Raw genomic sequence first — 19,008 nt, 5'->3', positions numbered from 1 at the left:
CAGGGAGGAGTGGGCCAACATCCCTGCCGAAATGTGCACAAACCTTGTCACCAACTATAAAAACCGTTTGACATCTGTGCTGGCCAATAATGGCTTTTCTACAAAATATTAACATGCTGTTTGTCCAGGGGGTCAAATACTTGTTTTTCCTCATCAGATGGTTATCAATTTTTATAAATTCATATGATGTGATTTTCTGGAATTTTCTTTGGGATTCTGTCTTTCACTGTTAGAATGTACATATGATTAAAATTATAGGTTGTTGCATTCTTTGTAAGTGGGCAAACCTGCAAAATCAGCAAGGGGTCAAATACTTATTTCCCCCACTGTACACTTATGAGCATCCTTATGCTCGAACATGGTGTTCGTTATAGACAATCCATGACTAGCACAGAAGTCTAACAACAAACACCCACTCGGGTTCGGATCAGGGGGGCCGTTCCTCCCAATCACGCCTTTCCAGGTATCTCCATCATTGCCCACATGCGCGTTGAAGTCTCTCAGCAGAACTATGGAGTCCCCTACTGGAGCCCCATACAGAACTCCATTCAGGGTCTCCAAGAAGGCCGAATACTCTAAACTGCTATTTGGTGCATATGCACAAACAACAGTCAGAGTTTTCCCCCCCAGTACCCGAAGGCGTAGGGAGGCGACCCTCTCGTTCACCGGAGTAAACTCCAACGTAGCGGTGCTCAGCCGGGGAGTATCCCCACACCCGCCTTGCGCCTCACACCTTGAGCAACTCCAGAGAAGAATAATGTCCATCACCTATCAAGGAGTACGGTTCCAGAACCGAGACTGTGCGTGGAGGTCAGCCCCACCAGATCTAATTGGTAGCGCTCCATCTCCCGCACAAGTTCCGGCTCTGCCGCCCGGGTCTGGTCCATCGAGGTCCCTTACCTTCACTGCCACCCATGTGGCAGCGCACCCGACCCCTGCGGATCTTCTGATGGATGGTGGGTCCAAAGGATGGAGAGGGGGGTGCCACGTTGCTTCTTCGGGCTGAGCCCGGCCGGGCTCCATGGCAAACCAGGCACTCGCCGACGAGCCCTCCCTCTGGGCCTGGCTCCAGACGGGGGCCCCGGGCTTCCTCTGGGCAGGGTCTCTCCTCCTCTTCCTCGATTTGTCATCAAGTGTCTTTGTGAACCATTCTCAGTCTGGCCCCTCACCTGGAACCACTTTGCCTTGGGAGACCCTACCAGGAGCACTAGGCTCCCGACAACACAGCCTCCAGGTTCACCGGGGCACACAAACCTCTCCACCACGATAAGGTGATGGTTCCCGGAGAGGACCTTTTAAGTTGAATTACTGAAATAAATGAACTTTTGCACGATATGCTAATTTTTCGAGTTTCACCTGTACAGTTACAGTCGAGAGATAGTTAGCTTAGCTTAGCATAAAGACTTGTGGTAGGAGGAAACAGCTAGCCTGGCACTGTCTAAAGGTAACAAAATCCACCAACCTTCACCTGTAAAGCACACAAATTGTAAAAAATGTAAATTGCAAAATGTAAAAAAAGTGACTATTTCTCGGCCCGGCACAGTGACTTCACTGTAAGGCTAATTGGCATCGACAGGAGACATATAAGTATATTTTTTCCAAAATATCAATCTATTCCTTATGCATAAACATTTAGAGCAAGACCATCAAAGTGGAAATGCATATGCTTAAATCAGCATTGGATTAAAAAAAATTACGACATTACGGCCATTATTATATCCTAGTGTGGTGTCATTGATGAAACGATTAGGATGTAGCACTTAACTGACAAGGATATGTAAGGATAGTGTTTACATCAGCGTTATTGTCAGACATAAAATAATGACCCCGAGAGATTGTGAATCAACACTGAAGGCTCAAATGGAAATCTTATACTGTTTTATTTCTAGATCAATTAATCAGCCATTACAATTTTCTGTTTTCTCTCTCGTTCTCTCGATCCCTGCCATCTTTCTTGAACTTCATCGCAGGAATCAACAATAGAAAACAAAAATTGACAGACAAAAAAAGGCTGAGTGTGTGAGCATGGGTGAGAAATATATAAGTATAGTAGTATAGTTGGGGATGTCAGTTGGCAGATAAACAAGTGGGTCAACAACACTAGACACTTTCAAAGGACCACAGGTAGCAGCTACACGGTTAAAGTGCAGATATCTTTACTTGCAGTCATATTTGGCTTTCTGACACTGCTTACATTTCTCCATGGTATTTGGTTTCCCTTGCCGATTCTATTTTCTGCTGCTATACTTGGATGATCCTACAGAGGTGGGGTTTACAAGACCCCACAACCCCCAATCCCCTGCTGATGGGAAAGCCAAGGCTGAGGGTGAGGCCAGGCGAGAGAAAAAGAGAGAGACGGGATGGCGCTCAAGTGGGAGCGTTTAGCCACTTGGAAAGTTAGAGAAAAATGCTATGGTAGAAACTCAAGTGGCATGGCAGGCTAAATGGGTTTCTCTCTTTCTCAGTTCCTCCTGTGAATCTCGGAGGACTCTGTGGCAGCAGGCTGCTGAATATCTGAGTTACTCAGTCTATCACAGCTGAAATGTATCCCGATGTTTCAAATGGCTGGGGCACTTGAGATGGATGGTTAGATAGAGAAATGTCAGGCTACACAGAGGAGAGATGAGAAGAGATTATGAAAGAATCAAAAAGGGGAGGGAAAGTGGAGAGGCACGTGTGTGGTCACTTGCTTAAATGCGCACAATCATGTACATTAATCATATCCTTCTCATATTGGCGAGTGGTAATTTTCACCTCCCCTATGTAACCATTATCCACTCTGATTTTCACCTGTTCTCCCGTTCCTCTCCTCCTCCACATCGGTCTTTCTCTCCCTTCATTTATGTGGTGACACGCAGTGATAGACAATTTTGGCAAATGTGTAAATCATGTCCGGGAATATTACAGCATTGAATAAGGATGAATTTTGCAGAATTTCAAGAGAGTAAGATCCATATCAACTCATTTCATTTAAATGTAAAGTATCATAATGCCACAGCCCCAGCTGTAGGTAAAAGATCATAAAATGCTGCAGGATTGTTCAGCTATAATGTGTGCATGTGTCATCTAAATGTGGTCACAGTTGCACACAGTGTCAACCAATTATGGAAAAACATAAAACATAGAAGATATAGGGAAGATTAGATAAAATGTCCTAAAATGATGGAAAAACAGAGTTACAAAAATCTATTTAGGCACAACTACTTGGTCGTCACCATGGTCAGGAGGCGGTTTTGACATTTCCTGAGACAAAACATTGAGGGCTGCATAGATGATGTGTACTGTTTGTCCTATATTTACTACAAGTAGTCTTGGTAACTCAGCTCTCCTTCTCTATAAATACAACCATGGAGGACAACAAAGACTAAAGCTGGACAGCAAATCTAGGTTATGCAACACAGTTTGTATAAAATATTGAACATATGAAAATAAGACTTAACAATACTGAAAGTGTTGTGGTGCTCCAGTTTTTCTCTCTTTGTGACTGCAGGGAGGTCAGTGTGAATGGTGTGTTTCTTTGTGTTTCTTTTGAGCTTGTGCATGTATGTGTTTGTGTAGGTACAAATACGTAACTATGGTGAATACTGTCTGTGAAGATTCTCAGTCATCCAGGTCATAGTTATCCAACGAAGGTTAAAGTCAAGGGCAACTGGACTTGGTTGAAGATACTGGAAGACAGTATCAGTTCAGTTCAGAGCTGAAGAAGTCCCTTGGATGAGGGACGAAACGTCTTCCAGTATCTTCAACCAAGTCCAGTTGCCCTTGACTTTAACCTTCGTTGGATATGGTGAATACTACTAATAAAACTGTCCTTTCCCATATTTGTGCTCATCTGTATATATTGTATTTGTGGTCATTTGTGAGTCAAAGGATTTGACTTTAAGTGAGACTATGTAACTTTTGCTGTACAGCGGCCACCGTACACAGTAGCAGAAGTAGGGATTAGTCATAAAGTCAGGAAACTGACTCAGTAATGTCAGTTATGCAGCAACATTTTACTAAAATAAGCTAACATTAGCCACCAGAAGCTTCTGGTCATATCAGACCAAGTTAAACTCCTGGTTGTATTGAACTGAGCATGATTGTGTGAATTCAATTTTATGTTTAAGAGAAGACAACAGTGCTATTTCTAATCTGAAAAGTTACACAGTCTCACTTTAAAACTCCTTGATAGCGTTGACAAAAAACACTCTTGATGATTAAAACTCTATTGATGCCAGAGGGATCCATTGATCTGTAGTCTTTGAAGTTCCCATTCATGTATTTTGCTCTAATGATACAACAGGAGCACATGTTACCGGCCTTCAAGAATGTATTACCATTCATTCTATCAGTGAATGCATGGCTTCTGGATGGGATTGTTTGATATATATAACAAATGAAATATTTCAGCCTTCTCTATCAAATTAAACTTTTCATATAACTGCTCCTGGAACATGAGCTTCTTTCTAAGCTTTTATAATGAGTGCTTACTGTTCTATGGTACATATCTAATTTTCTATATTACCATACGTGTTTGTGTGTGCACATGACTCACTGATAAAATTTGTCTGGCCGGTGTAGATGGTGTACTGCAGCTCGTAGGAAGTGACGCTGAACTCGTCCTCGGACGTCCAGTGAACAGTGATGGTGTCATGAGAGGCGGTGCACAGCTCGTCTCTTATGGATGGCGGGTTTGGAGCTACATGTGGAGGGAAATGACAACATAAAACAACTAAAGTTATACATTGAGATTGACGTAAAGTACATCTTTAAATGACAAGAAACAACTGTCAAAGATCCCGGTCTCTAGTAGGCTATATAATGACATTATAAGGAAAACCTTGTACAGTATGTCTACATGAACAGTTAAGAAAAGTTATATTTTAGCTTACATGCATACATTGAATGTAAGGTAATCTAAAGGGTTTCATATGCCAAAGAGTCCGAGAATTTCATCGACCCAGAGAGGACTATTTTGTCTTGTAAAACGTTATATCACAAGGTTTCAACATATTTAAATGACAGCAGCAGCATCTACTGTAAATACTGTATGTGTTTATTGTAGACCAGAAAGACCCAGCTCTCACCTGTTAAGTAATCTAGTCCCTCTAGAATCTTCTTCTCTCTGGAAAAGTCCAGGGCAAAGTTGTCAAATGCCTCATTCAGGTTGACGTCAGGGATGAGGACCTGGGAGGAGGCCGTCGCCATGGCAACCCTTTTTGCAGCCGCCAGGACAAGGGAGTGAGGAAAGGAAATGCCAGGAGAAGGACAGAGAGGTGAGGGAGCAGAGGAGGGCCAAGAGGTCAGACGAGGTGATGAGAGGAAAAGAGGGGAAGAGCAAGAAAAGATGAAAGGTGTTGAAGAGGTGGACAAATGTGAGGGGAGAAGTGAAGGAAGTGAGGTGACAAGAGGGGAGAGGTGGTAGACAGCGGTAGTTTGTGAGAAAAGAAAAAGACGAGAGAGAGGGAGAGAAAATATAGGAGAATAGAATATAAAAAAAAACTTTATAGAAATATTTACAGTCTGCAACGTTCCCCATTATAATCTATCACTAATTCACAGTATGTTAAACCAGAAAGCCATCAAAAGACAGACAAGCCAGACACACACTGACACACTGACTCCATAGTCTGTACAGCTTTGTGGAAAATTGTGCCTACTTTTGCTTTGAGAAGCAATCTGTGGCAGGAGCCAGCCTGAACCACAGTGCTGGCGGGGTTACAGAGCAGGGCAGAGCGGAGCATAGACTGGCGCTAGTCCTTGAGACTTTTGTTCCTCAGTAAAGAGGAACTAGTCGGTCAATAAAGCGCCCGGCCAATTGCTGGAACAAAGCAGCATAAAAGAAGCTGTGCTAGCTGCAGATTTTGTACAGGCCTTTAGTCTGTGAGAGAGAAAGTGAGGAAGCGGGTGGTGGCCTGAAGGGATGAAGATATTACAGAAGTATGCAGGTGAAAAGAGAAACTGCAGAGCCAGCTGCTGAAATGATAGATGATTTTCAACAGAGGCCTGACATTGATCACAGGAACTATAGGTGTTTTATATAATGTTGATTTCACTAGCAGCCTTAGTCTAAGATTGGATTTCATAGAAGGAAAAGTGTTTAGACAGGCAAACTCATTGTAGGGCAGGGGTTTTGTGAAATTAATTAAAAGTGTTATTGTGTGTCCTGCAACAGGATTACACAACTGCATATACAAAGAAAAGAGATGAAATTTGTCCGTACCTAGTTAATTAAGTGAAATCTGTCTTTTCTGTGGCAGACTGTGTTCAGAATACATGTCACACTGTTAATAGAAAGAAGTACTACAGCACAAAGATGGAGGAGTGAATTAATACAGAAAGCCAAAGATGGCATGAGGAAGAGCTGGGCGCTTCTTTCCATTGATTATCTGTGAGTGCATTTGTTCATATGTGTGTCTCCTGTTTCGTCTGTTGTCTTTCTCAGTAGCCTGTTGTGCATATCTACAGCTCTCAGACAGTATTACTTCAAAACAACCACTAATGTAAACAAACTTTCCACTTCATCCCCTTTTCTACCTCACGGCAGAAAAAGTACGTATATCTATGCACTACATCACCCACCTTTCTGCTACATTTCGGGCTGTCTGGAGGAAGCGAGCGTGGTCGTTCTCCTTCAGGCTCTGTTCTGCCTGTGTGATGAGGGCACTGGAGCGCTCCAGACATTGGCGACAGTTCGCTATCTGCTGAGCCAGCTTACGCAGTTTCATCACCTGGAACACACACAAATACAGTACATGTTGCTCTGACACGCTGATTTATATTAATTCGTTTTATCTGAGACAACTAACTTTATCTGGTCTAGTCAGTTTCACAAACACAGTCACCACATTCGTTTACTATGCAGGCATTTTAAGCCATTAACTGTCTTTCATCAACACCACTTCCAAAACTCAGACAAAAGTAATACTCTCATGTTGATTGTTCTTTTAGGCTTTCTAAAATAAACTTCCTATCTCCTCATGGCAACTCAGGTTCTCTCCACCGCACAAATTTGGAACAAATTGCTTCAGAGCTACTTATCCTTCTGAAATGCATCCCAAATATGGTCCAAGGATTTCGGTAAGAGGTATTCATCATTGTGACAGTCACTAATCCACAAATATGTTCAACAATTCCAGAAAATATAACAAAGGTTTGCTGCCAAATTGCTCAAAAATACTGACAGAAAGTCAGCATTGGCAGCACCCCCTGAGACAATTCCTGCTAGGTGAGCCAACAAGTTGCAATATTGCAAACTATCAATATAGCTTATAAGTTTTATTACTGTAAGAGAACAAGAACACTAAAACAAACACAAACCCTCTGCGGGAATCTTGAATACATGTTGACTGTGTTGGACACTTATGAAATATTTTCTTGTCAAAGGAATCTTTGAATAACGTGCAATTAATTTAACTTGTAGAAACAATGAGCAGGAGGACATCATCACAGCTTGTGTAGTGGAACTGATGAAAGAACCCCTCTTCTTCTCACAAATTTGTCTCTGACTGATGGCTGTCACACACTTGATAATAAACCTGTGGATCCCATGTAGGTGCACACAGTGATGCAGATACATGCACATACATAGACAGGAAAACATAGGGACAGGAAGACACCAAGAATGCAGCAGAGAGGACAGAGTCTTGGTTATGGTGTCAGAGTTGATGCAAGCCCATTGTTTCTTTATTCCCACACTGACTGAAGGGGCAGAGGTGAAAAGCATAATGCATTGTTATCTTATATAATAATAATCAGAGCAAGAGGTACAGCATGCTACTGTCATAAATTTGCATGTTTGTCTATAACCGAGCAAATGCTGAGAAAAAGATTCACAAAATTGATTATAAATTACTAAGGGTACACTGCTCTTGCCCTGACCAACCAACATTTACATTGCTTCAGCCTTATAAACACTTATCCATCCATACCCTTGGTATGCAGCTGGAGTTGGAGGAATACCATGGCCTGAAAACCAAGGAAAAAAAGAGATGGCCCACACGGTCCATCTTCATCACAAACAACCATCAAGAGGCAGGTCAGTGAGTCAGGTCAGGGTTCAGACTCTTTATACACAAACATTCACAAGGTTTTGTAATGCAGCCCGTTCTGACTGTAATTTGTCAGTGGGTGTACTGTTATATCATTTTCGACTGAGCATACGGAAGCCATTCTATGCTCATTTGAAATTAAAGTAATCCATTTATCTGCATTACGGCTCATATCCTGATCCCTCAAATGAACTTTACGCAGGAAATAACACAGGCTGCTTGTGAGCCTTGAGACTGTCAGCGAAAGGTAGGCTGTAGAATAAAATACCAGCTTTAGAACGGAGTGCATCTCAGCAAAGATGATTAAATGAAACCTCTGTGAACTTTTAAATGGCATACAGTTAAGTTGCTTCATTGACTGAAAACAGCATATTTCAGTAACAGCTAACAACTTTAATCTTTAAACACCAAACAGGACAGTAAAAGCTGAAACAACATCTACAATTATGAGTGCCCTTAAAGGATTAGTCATTTATACTTACAGCAACACATTTTTGCTTACAGGGCTTGAATTATGCAAATAAGAATTTGGAAATAACACACTGGGTGGCAATCGGTTAAGAGCTTGTCATCAAAAGCTCTCAAAGAATCAAAACAGTAGCTAATGTGCACTCGCTTTCTACTGCTGGGAAAACCATTCCCGCTTTGAAGCCTCTCTAAGCTGGCAATGTAATGGAGTTTTCAATTGACATCTTCCATCTCTTCCACCAGTCCACCATAATCTGTTGTTGCCATAAACGGCATTTGAGCAGGTTGTTGAACGCATGGGGTGGAGAAGTGAGACGGGTTTAATAGATGGGTTATTATTTGGCAACATATGCCGCAAACACCAATTTTAGAGATGATTACTCACTGTGCCTCAGAATAATGGACAATATGACAGGGTCTCTGTGTGTATATATGTGTGTGTGTGAGCATTGTGTAAAGACTGCCTCATCTAAAGCTGTAATATAACAGCTATTTAATCGTAGCTTAAATATAGTAATACCACCCATTGGTATTATAGTTTGTTCCTCAGTGCTCTATGAGGTCAGAAACAAGGGTGAGGCTACCCTCTTTAAATATTTGGTTTTAAGGGTGTAGTGGACCTAATGCACTACTAAACGATATAACTATGGAATTATTTTTGTGTATAATTTGTAGTAACATAGTAATAGTGTGTGGTGGGACATTGTTAGCACAGAAAAAGATTTTTTGCAGGCACCTACATTATATTTTGTAGAATGTAATGATTATCACTTAAGGAATTACTTAATTTGAGCAAACACAAATCTGTTCTGTGTTCATATTATCCACATAAGTGCACAATAATAACCTCTTTCACTCAGTTTGCCCTCTATTAACATCCCTGCTATGTGTGCGCTCAAGTTTACCTCTAAATGACTCATCCTTCTCTTAAAAACCTAAGGTTCGCACAGGAAGGCAAGCGTCAGAAAATGTTGTGTGAACAACAATACCAAAATGCACAACACTACCGCCTCTCTCTATGAAATACAGTTTGTAAATCAGTCTGTATTTTATTAGCTCGGAAACGGGCTATTTTCGTAATTAGCTAACTTATGCCAGAAAAGCAGTAGCTATCTAAGCTAGCTGGGTAACTTGGTTAGATTTAGACACAAATACTTACTAGGGAAGTAATGCTTCACTTTCCTTGCTGAGAGACACATGAGAAGATTGATACCACCCTCACTTCTGCAGGGGAGTCACTAATAACATGTTATATCTTGTTAGTTTAATTTGTAAAATAAACAATATAAAAATACCATTGTGGCCAACCAAGAAATAGTCCAGCACATCACCCCATGTAAAACAGCAATTTACATTTTTACAGTTCGGATTTTAAACCATGACATGTAAAGTGTTAATAGTGAGCTTTAGATTTTCTGGTAGGAGGATTTTGTTCCATTTGAATAGAGGCAGGCTAGCTGTTTACCCCTGTTTCCAGTCTTTATGCTAAGTTAATTTAACCAACTTCTGGCTCTAGCTGCATATTTATGGTATAGATATGAGAGTGAATAATCTCATCTAACTCTCGACATCAAAGCACTATTTCCCAATATGTTAAAGTATTCCTTTAAGTTAGTGATGTGTTGGTCTCTCAGTTCCATGAGCCGGTGAACGATGGCACAATACCTGCTCGGTCTGAGAGCCGGCTCCCTTCAAAGAGCTGTAATTCTCATCACTACTTTAAGTAATCCTGTGAAAGATTGCATTTATGATTAATAGACACCAACTTTGACTATAAGTAGGAAACTGAATGTACACCCTACCATCTACCCCGTTTGACGCTGTAACAATGTCACGGTACTTCTGCCATTCAAGGTAAAAATGGCTCTTTTTAGAAATCAAGAGATTTTTAAAAAACCCGATCGGATTTGAGTTGTTAATCCTGAAGGCTCTAACAGAGTTAAAATAGTTTTCTGAATGACAAACAGAGACAGAGAAGGATGGAAGACAAGCAGAGTCATTTGATGACTCTCACACTAGAACATGGGAATAGTGTGTGTTTTGTTTGGGCAGGAGGAGATTAGGCAAGGCGGAGTCTCCTTAGAGAGAGACAGAGCCCGTTAAGAGGAGGAGGAGAGAGAGAGAGAATGGGAGCACTTTGCACAGCTCTGCTCACCATGAATACGCCTACATAATCCTGTTATTCTGAGGAGGAGTCACATATGAGCACTTTCCTTTCCAACACTGTCCTTAACTGAATAAATGACAGCATTGTGTTGAAATGCCTAAAATTTACCTGACCTTTAGTGGTTTTGGTCTCCTCTCATCTTAGGCTGACATCCATTTTAGCAAACCTGGAATTATTTGAATTACTGAAGGTGCCCTTCATTGATCTTTCTTGACCCTTAAGCAGACTCAAATATTAATACATCACCTGCAGGCTGACATCAGTCAAGCGCTCCTCTGGTGTTGCATGGGTTCTTCCCTTTTACCGCCATTTCCTGCATTTCACTCCTCTGCCCTCTGCTAGACAACCTTTTACAGACACAGACTCTCAGGAGGACAAGCCTTGCTCTTTGTCTGCAGTCACTGCGGACACATTCTGACACACTTACTCTCTCTCACACACATACACACTCTTACTTCAGTCCTTGTGTTCAGTGTTTGGAAATCTTTCATCTCTACACAAAGCTCTTTCGCTGCTTCAGGATCTCCCACAAGCACTTAAAACTTCACCTCGGGAGGTGAGATTTAGAGTCTACCTCTGTCCTGAAACCCTAGGTGCCCATGGGGAGACAGCCACCCATATTCACATGGGCACATGTCCCCCGCCCCACCACACACACACACACACACACACTTGTACAGTAAGTCCTGTACTCTCTTTGAAACAGCAGTGAGAGGTTCACAACAGTCATTGCTGCCACCTCAGATTATTTCCACACACATTCAGGTTGACTGCATACATGTAGGACAGGCCATTGGTCACTCACTTTTTCCATGTGTGTTTGGGGAAACACGTAGGAAACTACAGAAGCAGGCTTAAACACAACACTTAGATACCTGGAGGGATATATTTCGTCCGTGGCATTGCTGCTCTCATATTCATTCTCTCATACTAAACAACTGTTTCTCTACCAGCGGACTGTGACCTAGAGCTGAGTCTCTTAAACATGTATATGGCAATTTGCCTGCTTGGAGTGGCGGTGAGACCTAACTGTTGAGACTCCACATCTGTCTGTTATAAACCTAAAACTGCATTAATCAATATTCTTTTTTATGAACACTGAATCAAGTGATTGTGTGAGGATTATGTCCAATCGACTGCTTGAGATGACAAACCCACAGAGGATTATCCTATGCTGCAGCTCTATAAAGCTGTAGAGCCACTTTAAGCCCATAGGTTTGATGTTGTTTTGTTACGGAAAAAAGGTTCAACTAACCCCACTGCACACTACTTGCCCACCACCAAACGACACACAAAGTTACTGACTAGCTGGTGAAAGTCATCTAGCAAGGTAATGACCTACACATTTTTCTCTGGAGTTTGGTGGAGACAAAAACAGAGATAAAAAGTTAGTAAATTACTTGATTTACATTCATAAGGTTACCAGAAACTAGGGCTGGGTGATATGGCCAAAAATGTGATCACGATAAAAAAATCATTAACTATCACAATAAATGTCAAATCATTATTTCTTTCACGTTTTTTTCTCCTGAGTGATAGTTGAAGATACCAGATGGTGAACTGTGGTTTTATAATATTATTTATGGTCACAACATGACAAACAACAAACAGTGGATCACTTAACAAATCAGAGGTAGAACATTTAAAACTATTCTGATAAAATCTTTTTTTCAACAAATATGCATGATTAAAACTCTTAACAGAAAAATTACATGCTTTTCATTTGTGATTCAAATGAATTAAATCAAACATTTATTGAGCATTTATTACACTGCTAATGAGGAAAATTATATTGCGATAATTATCATTATTGTTTATTTTCCCAGCCCTACCAGACACAAAACTCCAACTGCTTGGTAACACTTTTTAAGGTAATATACTGTTAAAACTGTTAGCTTGTTTTTCTATGTTTCTTTATGCCCCTTAAAGGCAGGGTAGGCAAGTTGCTTCTAAAACACTTTTTTCATATTTGTTGAAACTGTCTTTATACACCAATGCATATTAAAAAGTTAGGTGCACTTAAAAAGAGAGAATAAAAATCGGCTGTCTGTAGTCCTCTCAGGGCTGCAGTAAACACAGCCACTCGTTCCATTTGGACCGAATGCAATGATTGGCTGGCTGACTGTCACTCTACCTCGCTGCCATGGCTACCAGCCCTGCTGCTATAGGAGCTGCCCACATGCACACACCTGGTCAGCTCGCTCAGACCTGACGAGCGAAGCGGTCAGACCGGAGGTGATATCTGCGTGGCTTTTCAACGATAGTGACAACTGAGGAACAACGAGGGGCTGACACAGCGTGGTGGCTTTATTTCTGCTGGACAGGTAATCTGGCTTTTATCATTTTGATGGTAATTTGTTACTTTCATCGCTAGCAAACGTAGCTACCTACGCATAGAGCTAACAGTAGCTACCTACTTAGCATACAGCTAACTGTTGCTACCAGCGCAGACTGGTGTAGGAGCCAGATCAGAGACGATCAATTATATCTAGCTGTAGGTGAGCTGGAAAACAGCAGCACGAGCTGTGTTTTCTGTCACTAACATTAGGTAAGACAACGTAAGTGTAGACTGCGCTGGTTTAGTTATTCACCATCTAGGTTTATTGTTATACTATGTTTACACCTAACTTTAGTTATCTTTACCTTGTATCTAATCTGTTTGTGTGATTATCTTGTGTCTGCAGTTGATGTTTGACTGTATGTTACTTTTACAAATGTGGTGATGTGTGTTTGTAGTTATGAGAAAGACATTTCAATGTTAGTATACATAAACAATGATAGCTAAAGGTCCCTAAGTATCTGTTTTTCTGGTATATAAGCTACCTATAATATAGTTTGATGTTGTTCATAGCTAAACCTACTGTGTGAAAACCTTTTACTGTAATTGGTGCTGTTATGCCATTACTTATTTTACCAGTAAAAAAGTCCTGAATGTTTTATTTCTACTGTGCCCTCGGGTCACCTGCAGGTTTGAGTCTTTCATAGCCCTGTACTTCTCACAAGTACACTGATCGGACCATGCTGGTTGGCCTGGATTACAACTACCATGTCCACAGTCCAGCCAGGAGAAAAGCTGAGTATGTTGCATAATGAGTACTCCTATGTATTTTATTTCAATACATTTATAAGGGATGAGTCAAAAAATATTAAACAGTACGAGGAATACAGATAGATGGTGCTGATTTATTGTTGTGATTGCATTTTATGTGGAAATGCTAACTGCTGTATAAGAGGATAATGTCAGGTATTACAAACTTTTCACTAAGCTGATCCTCCTTTCTGTATTATCAGGTACAGCAAGGTATACAACAAAAAGTCCAGGAAGTGGAGATTGTACTCATTGAAGATCAGCCATGTGTGGTGCATGGAAACACTGTAGTCTGGATGTTGTCCACAGTCCTCAGATCAGATTCTGGTCTGTAATGTGCTGCTCGGCTTGCACCTCGTCCTCTCCATCCTGCCTCTTCTTCCTTGGACCGTGGTAATGTTTTCTTACCCCTGATGTGAGCCGCTGCATTGCGCTGCTCTCCGCTTGTTATACTGTGCTCATCCTCCAGCAGAGTTGGCAACGCGCGTTCACGTGTTTTGGGGGCGTGGCTTTTAAGGAGCCCAGAAGGGAGGGGGTGGGAGTTTCTCTGTTGGATACTTTCAAAAATCCAGCAGTTTCTTTCTAGTTTGTCAAACTTACCTACCCTGCCTTTAATAGCCAAAATTCAGTCAACGTAGCTTCAATTTGCTGAAACCACCCAGCTCGAGTATTACATATTCTTGAGCTAGACCTGAAACTGAAAAAGGACAAAAAAGGTGTCCTGGGAATACTTTACCTTAGATTCTTTGATCTTTACAGCGATGACCTGTTTCCTCTGGCGGATGATCTCCACTAGCTCATCACATTCCTCCACCAGCTTGGCTTCATGCATGGCTGTGTTCACCTGGAGAGAGAAGCAGAAGGACACGTGAACATGACTGGGAGAACCCACTATACGGGTGTCCTAAGTCAAGCCAAAATAGGCTTGCTTACACACGCACTTAATCTTGCACACGCACTCACATTTGCACAACCACACCAACTTGGCCTCATGTTCCATTTAATTTTGTCTTTGCGAACACAAAAACAACATGTGCCAGTTTTTCTTCCTCTCTGTTCGTAGGGAGCATTGTAAGATTTCTGGATTGACAGCCATGGCGATTCATATCATCACTTACAGAGGACGTCATTTGTTTTTCCATTTCATTCTGCATTCTGCACACAAGGAAAAGCCGCCTCCAACAAGGTGTGCACCCAGATTAGAAACTTGTGATGAACTGAGATAAAGGATTTATCTTTAATTATGTCACTGGAAAGACCATAAATCATTTTAAATTACAAAGCAAATGTATTGATACTAGGGGGGAAAAAAATTGGATTTCAATTACATTAGATACACTGACAGGTCCATAGTCACCCATTTAATGGGCATTGTAAGTGGTGAGAAATTTTTTTATTTTTGTAGAATTTTATTTTCATTCTCTAAAATGTTCTGTTCCTTGCTCGAGGGAAAGTCTGTCACAGCTCATAAAAATGGATACATTGCTGCTGGATTTAAACCGGCTCCTGTTCTTGTACTTTGCAATAATATTACACAGGAAACCCCATATTGTGATGAGAAAAGGCTGCATGGACTTCACAGAGTTGCACCTTTTTCAAAATCATGTTTATTTCACTCACTGTGAGCAAGAACTAGGTTGAGGATAGTTTGAATATTCATCTCTTCATTAAAAAAGCTCCTCAAAGGGCCTGTGTAGACACTCATTAATTCAATGACAGAATTTGCTTGCACCATGCCAAATGTAATAGATTTTATGATTATTTTAGGACCAAAGTTGCCAAGGCAACTCATCACCAGTTCACTATCTCAGACCAACACTAAATGAACAGCCAGCTTCAAACTTATGTGGGTGGGTGTTACTCCAACACAATGGGTGTTTGTTGAATTTACATACTGAGCCACTACCGACAGGTTTGCTTACACCAAAAGCTTCTGAATCAGCTATGGCAGAGGTTAAAATAAGAAAAAGTTCAACTTCACTGCTGAGGGAACTTTCACTCATCACTATGAGGATTATTTTATAGATTGATGTTTGACCACTGAGTTTCATCAGAAAATTTTATCTAAAGGTCTGAAAGAGGCAAAACCTCATTGAGTGTTATGATTGGCCACCACAAGTTGCACAGACAGAAACTTTATCACTGCTCTATCTGCTCCAAGATTATTAGGATTTTCCATTCAAACTGTTTGCACATTATGTTGCTGTGCACTGATGTAAGGGTATAAAAGGTTACCATGTATTAGTGCTGTAGTCAAAAATGCCCAAACCGAGACCAAGACCAGAGTTTATTGAGACAGAGACAAGACCAAGACTTTTAGGGGCTGAGACCAAGTTGAGACTGAGACCGAGGGAGGGCGAGACTGAGTCAAGACAATGACCAGTTCCCCACATTACATGACACACAATAAAATGTGGAATGAGATCATAGGTACTTCTCAAATTGATCTGAAAGATCCACATTCCCATTAAAACACCCACATACAAACACTAAGAGCTGAAATCAACTTAAGCATCTTTATTCAACACTCCGTTTCCATGTTTATCATCACAGGGAGGGGGGACAGGCGCTAATGTTAACAACACTTAATTAGCGTTACTGGCTGCATTTGAAGCAATAAGTTTTACATCCAATAAACGTTAGGATAACCAATAAATCAGACAATGCAAAAGCGATTTATTAATATTCCCAAAGTTATGGTCTTGACTGGTCTTGAAATAAAATCCTGAGTCCTCAATGTTTGAAACCGAGACAAGGCCGAGTACAAATGCGGTCGAGTCCGAGACGTGACCATCAAAAAGTGGTCTTAAGACCGGTCTCGAGTACTACAACACTAACATGTACCATCTAAGCTAGTTGTACTCACACAGAGTTGTACTGTGAGTGCAAATCTTCCACAGTGATGACAGGAGTCACAATTACTTTTGTCTGCGAGAGCCAATTCAGACCATCAGAGAAATAATAGATTTACTCCAGAATAGAGAGAAAACAACCCAACATGATGACTGTGGGAAGCTTTCACTCAAACTGGCAGCTGAGTAATGCTGAGCTGGCAACCCTCATACAGTAATACATTGAATGTATAGTGAGGAAAGACCCAAACGCTTCTGAGTGGGTGAGTCAATCTTTTTATGATTTTTTTTTTAGAAAATGATGAACAACAATAGACGTCAACAAAGAAAAGCCAATTGTAAGAACATATACAAGTATAGCCATGTAAATACATGTAAATGGGTAAATAAAAGTGGCAATACTTTGATGTAAATGCATACATGATACACTAAATAACTAAGAATATAAAATTACAGAAAAATTACTACAGAATAAACCAAAGGTGTGACATTCAATAAATAGTATGGCACAATGTCAAAGTTGTATTGGCCTTAAGACAATCCAACCCTATTAATCCCTATTCATATAAGCAAGACATCAATCCCACTTCCGGAGATATAGTTCCACCTTATTGAGTAACCTGAATGATAGATTTTCTCATGCACCTAGTTCCTCCATCTGGATGTACCACAAAGATGCTGTAGGCACGGACAAGGCTTTCCAGTTCACAACAATCAGCTTCTGTCCCAGCATGACAGTGGTTTGAACTCCATCTGCCTCAGGGTGAGTTAAATTATCTAACACCATGGGGTCTCCCAAAATGTACAAGGCTGGAGTGAAAGAGACATCTTTGCCAACAATTATTTGAATGTAGCCATGGATAACTAACCAAAACTCCTGTACCTTTGGACAGCTCCACAGCATGTGAACTAGAGTACCATAATTTTCATTGCACCCCCAGCATCCCGCAGCACTACTTGGAAGGTGTCTGTGACGGCCCCTCTGCAGGGTTCATACTGCTGTTGATGTGCTTTCTGTCTCCAGGGCTGCAGACCTGATTGGCAGAGTAATCAGCAGCATGGGACACACCTGGGCCCAGTGTGCCCCATGCATATAAGCCAGAGCAGCATTTACTCTTGGCTGGACCGCCTCATCCCATGGCTTCCTTTGTTGTGTTTGGTTTCTTGTCTTTGTTTTTACAGCACAACATCCATGCAGCACATTTTTACTCACTACACTACTGACTTTACAGATTCTTCCTACTCATTTAGTTTAATAAATCACTTTGTGTTTTAATTTACCTGTGTGTCTCCAGTTTTTGTTACAGTCCATGAGCCAGGCTGTGACATGTCCAATAAACTTTAATATTTTTAATTTAATTAATCTTGTTTTCAATTACCTGTACTTTTTTTTTAATGTCTGAGAATTAAGTTTCAATCCCCCTTAGTGAAATCAACAATGAGGTCAGCTTCCCATGTCAATCTGAGGGACGACCTCCATCCATCCATCCATCCATCTTCATCCGCTTATCCGGGATCGGGTCGCGGGGAGGGACGACCTATCGCCGTCAAAATAAATAAAAATGCTTGAAATTCACCACCAGATGTCCACACAAGGGGGAGCCACAGAGGTCGAGCCATAGGTCTGTATCAGCAGACGCCTCAGCTAAAGGTATTTCCAAAACTGATTCTTGGAATATCACATTGCTGTTTTAGATTTTCAAACAATCTCAATGTTTCCTTTTCGTGAAGGTCACCTTGATCGGGGGTCTCAATCTTTAAGTGAGCCGAAGATAACATTCAAATCAAAGCTCACCTATTGTGACAATAAATTCAGAAGAATTTACACTTCACACACTTAATTTCCTTTTGATGTAGTTCCCCAACTATAAATTTTACAGGGTTGTGACATTTGCAGACCGTCAAAACTACTTACACCAACAGCCAAGTTCCACTCATCACTTCACAAAGCTCATTACAACACGGCGATCCACTTAAGCCTCATTATTCACACACACACACACACACACACACACACACATACACGCGTACCTATCCAACAGTGCACCGTCGGAGTAAACTGCCAAGTGTGGACCTGTGTTTCCAGTCCTTTTGAAGTAAAATAAATATAATACAAAATTTACTTTTACTGTCTTTTAACATAATATTACTTCAAATTTGCTTTTTTTTGCTTTTTAAAGAAATTGCCAAGAGGGGACTTAGATCCTTAAACGATAGCTACCTATCCAAGAGGGGACCTCCATTGTTATGCAGTGGAACTGTCTGTGCTCATTCTCACCTAATGAGTGTTTTTACCTTCAAAAACTTTCTTTGTTTCTTTCAAAAATGGATAATTTAACTTTAATGTGAGCGATGTGTAAACATTTCACCGTGATCCAAACTTTAATCACTTTAACTGAA

At 41.0% G+C, this 19,008-nt stretch overlaps 1 protein-coding gene across 1 annotated transcript in view; it reads right to left on the bottom strand.

The window, feature by feature from the left end:
* Window positions 1–826: 826 nt before the first annotated feature.
* The window catches only part of LOC123958223 (probable E3 ubiquitin-protein ligase MID2), a 64,486-nt gene continuing 46,304 nt past the window's right edge, over window positions 827–19,008 (bottom strand). The window contains exons 5-10 of the mRNA XM_046031479.1: window positions 14,493–14,600; window positions 6,565–6,713; window positions 5,070–5,197; window positions 4,538–4,681; window positions 1,910–1,959; window positions 827–1,117 (exon numbers count right to left, since the gene is read on the bottom strand). Coding sequence (XP_045887435.1) covers window positions 827–1,117; window positions 1,910–1,959; window positions 4,538–4,681; window positions 5,070–5,197; window positions 6,565–6,713; window positions 14,493–14,600 — 870 coding nt within the window. The remainder of the gene's footprint in view (window positions 1,118–1,909; window positions 1,960–4,537; window positions 4,682–5,069; window positions 5,198–6,564; window positions 6,714–14,492; window positions 14,601–19,008) is intronic.

The sequence above is a fragment of the Micropterus dolomieu genome, linkage group LG19 (genome assembly GCF_021292245.1).
Source record: "Micropterus dolomieu isolate WLL.071019.BEF.003 ecotype Adirondacks linkage group LG19, ASM2129224v1, whole genome shotgun sequence".
In the NCBI taxonomy this organism is placed as follows: Eukaryota; Metazoa; Chordata; class Actinopteri; order Centrarchiformes; family Centrarchidae; genus Micropterus; species Micropterus dolomieu.
The sequence above is the reverse complement of the archived record's forward strand: the minus strand, read 5'-3'. Positions and strand labels throughout refer to the sequence as shown.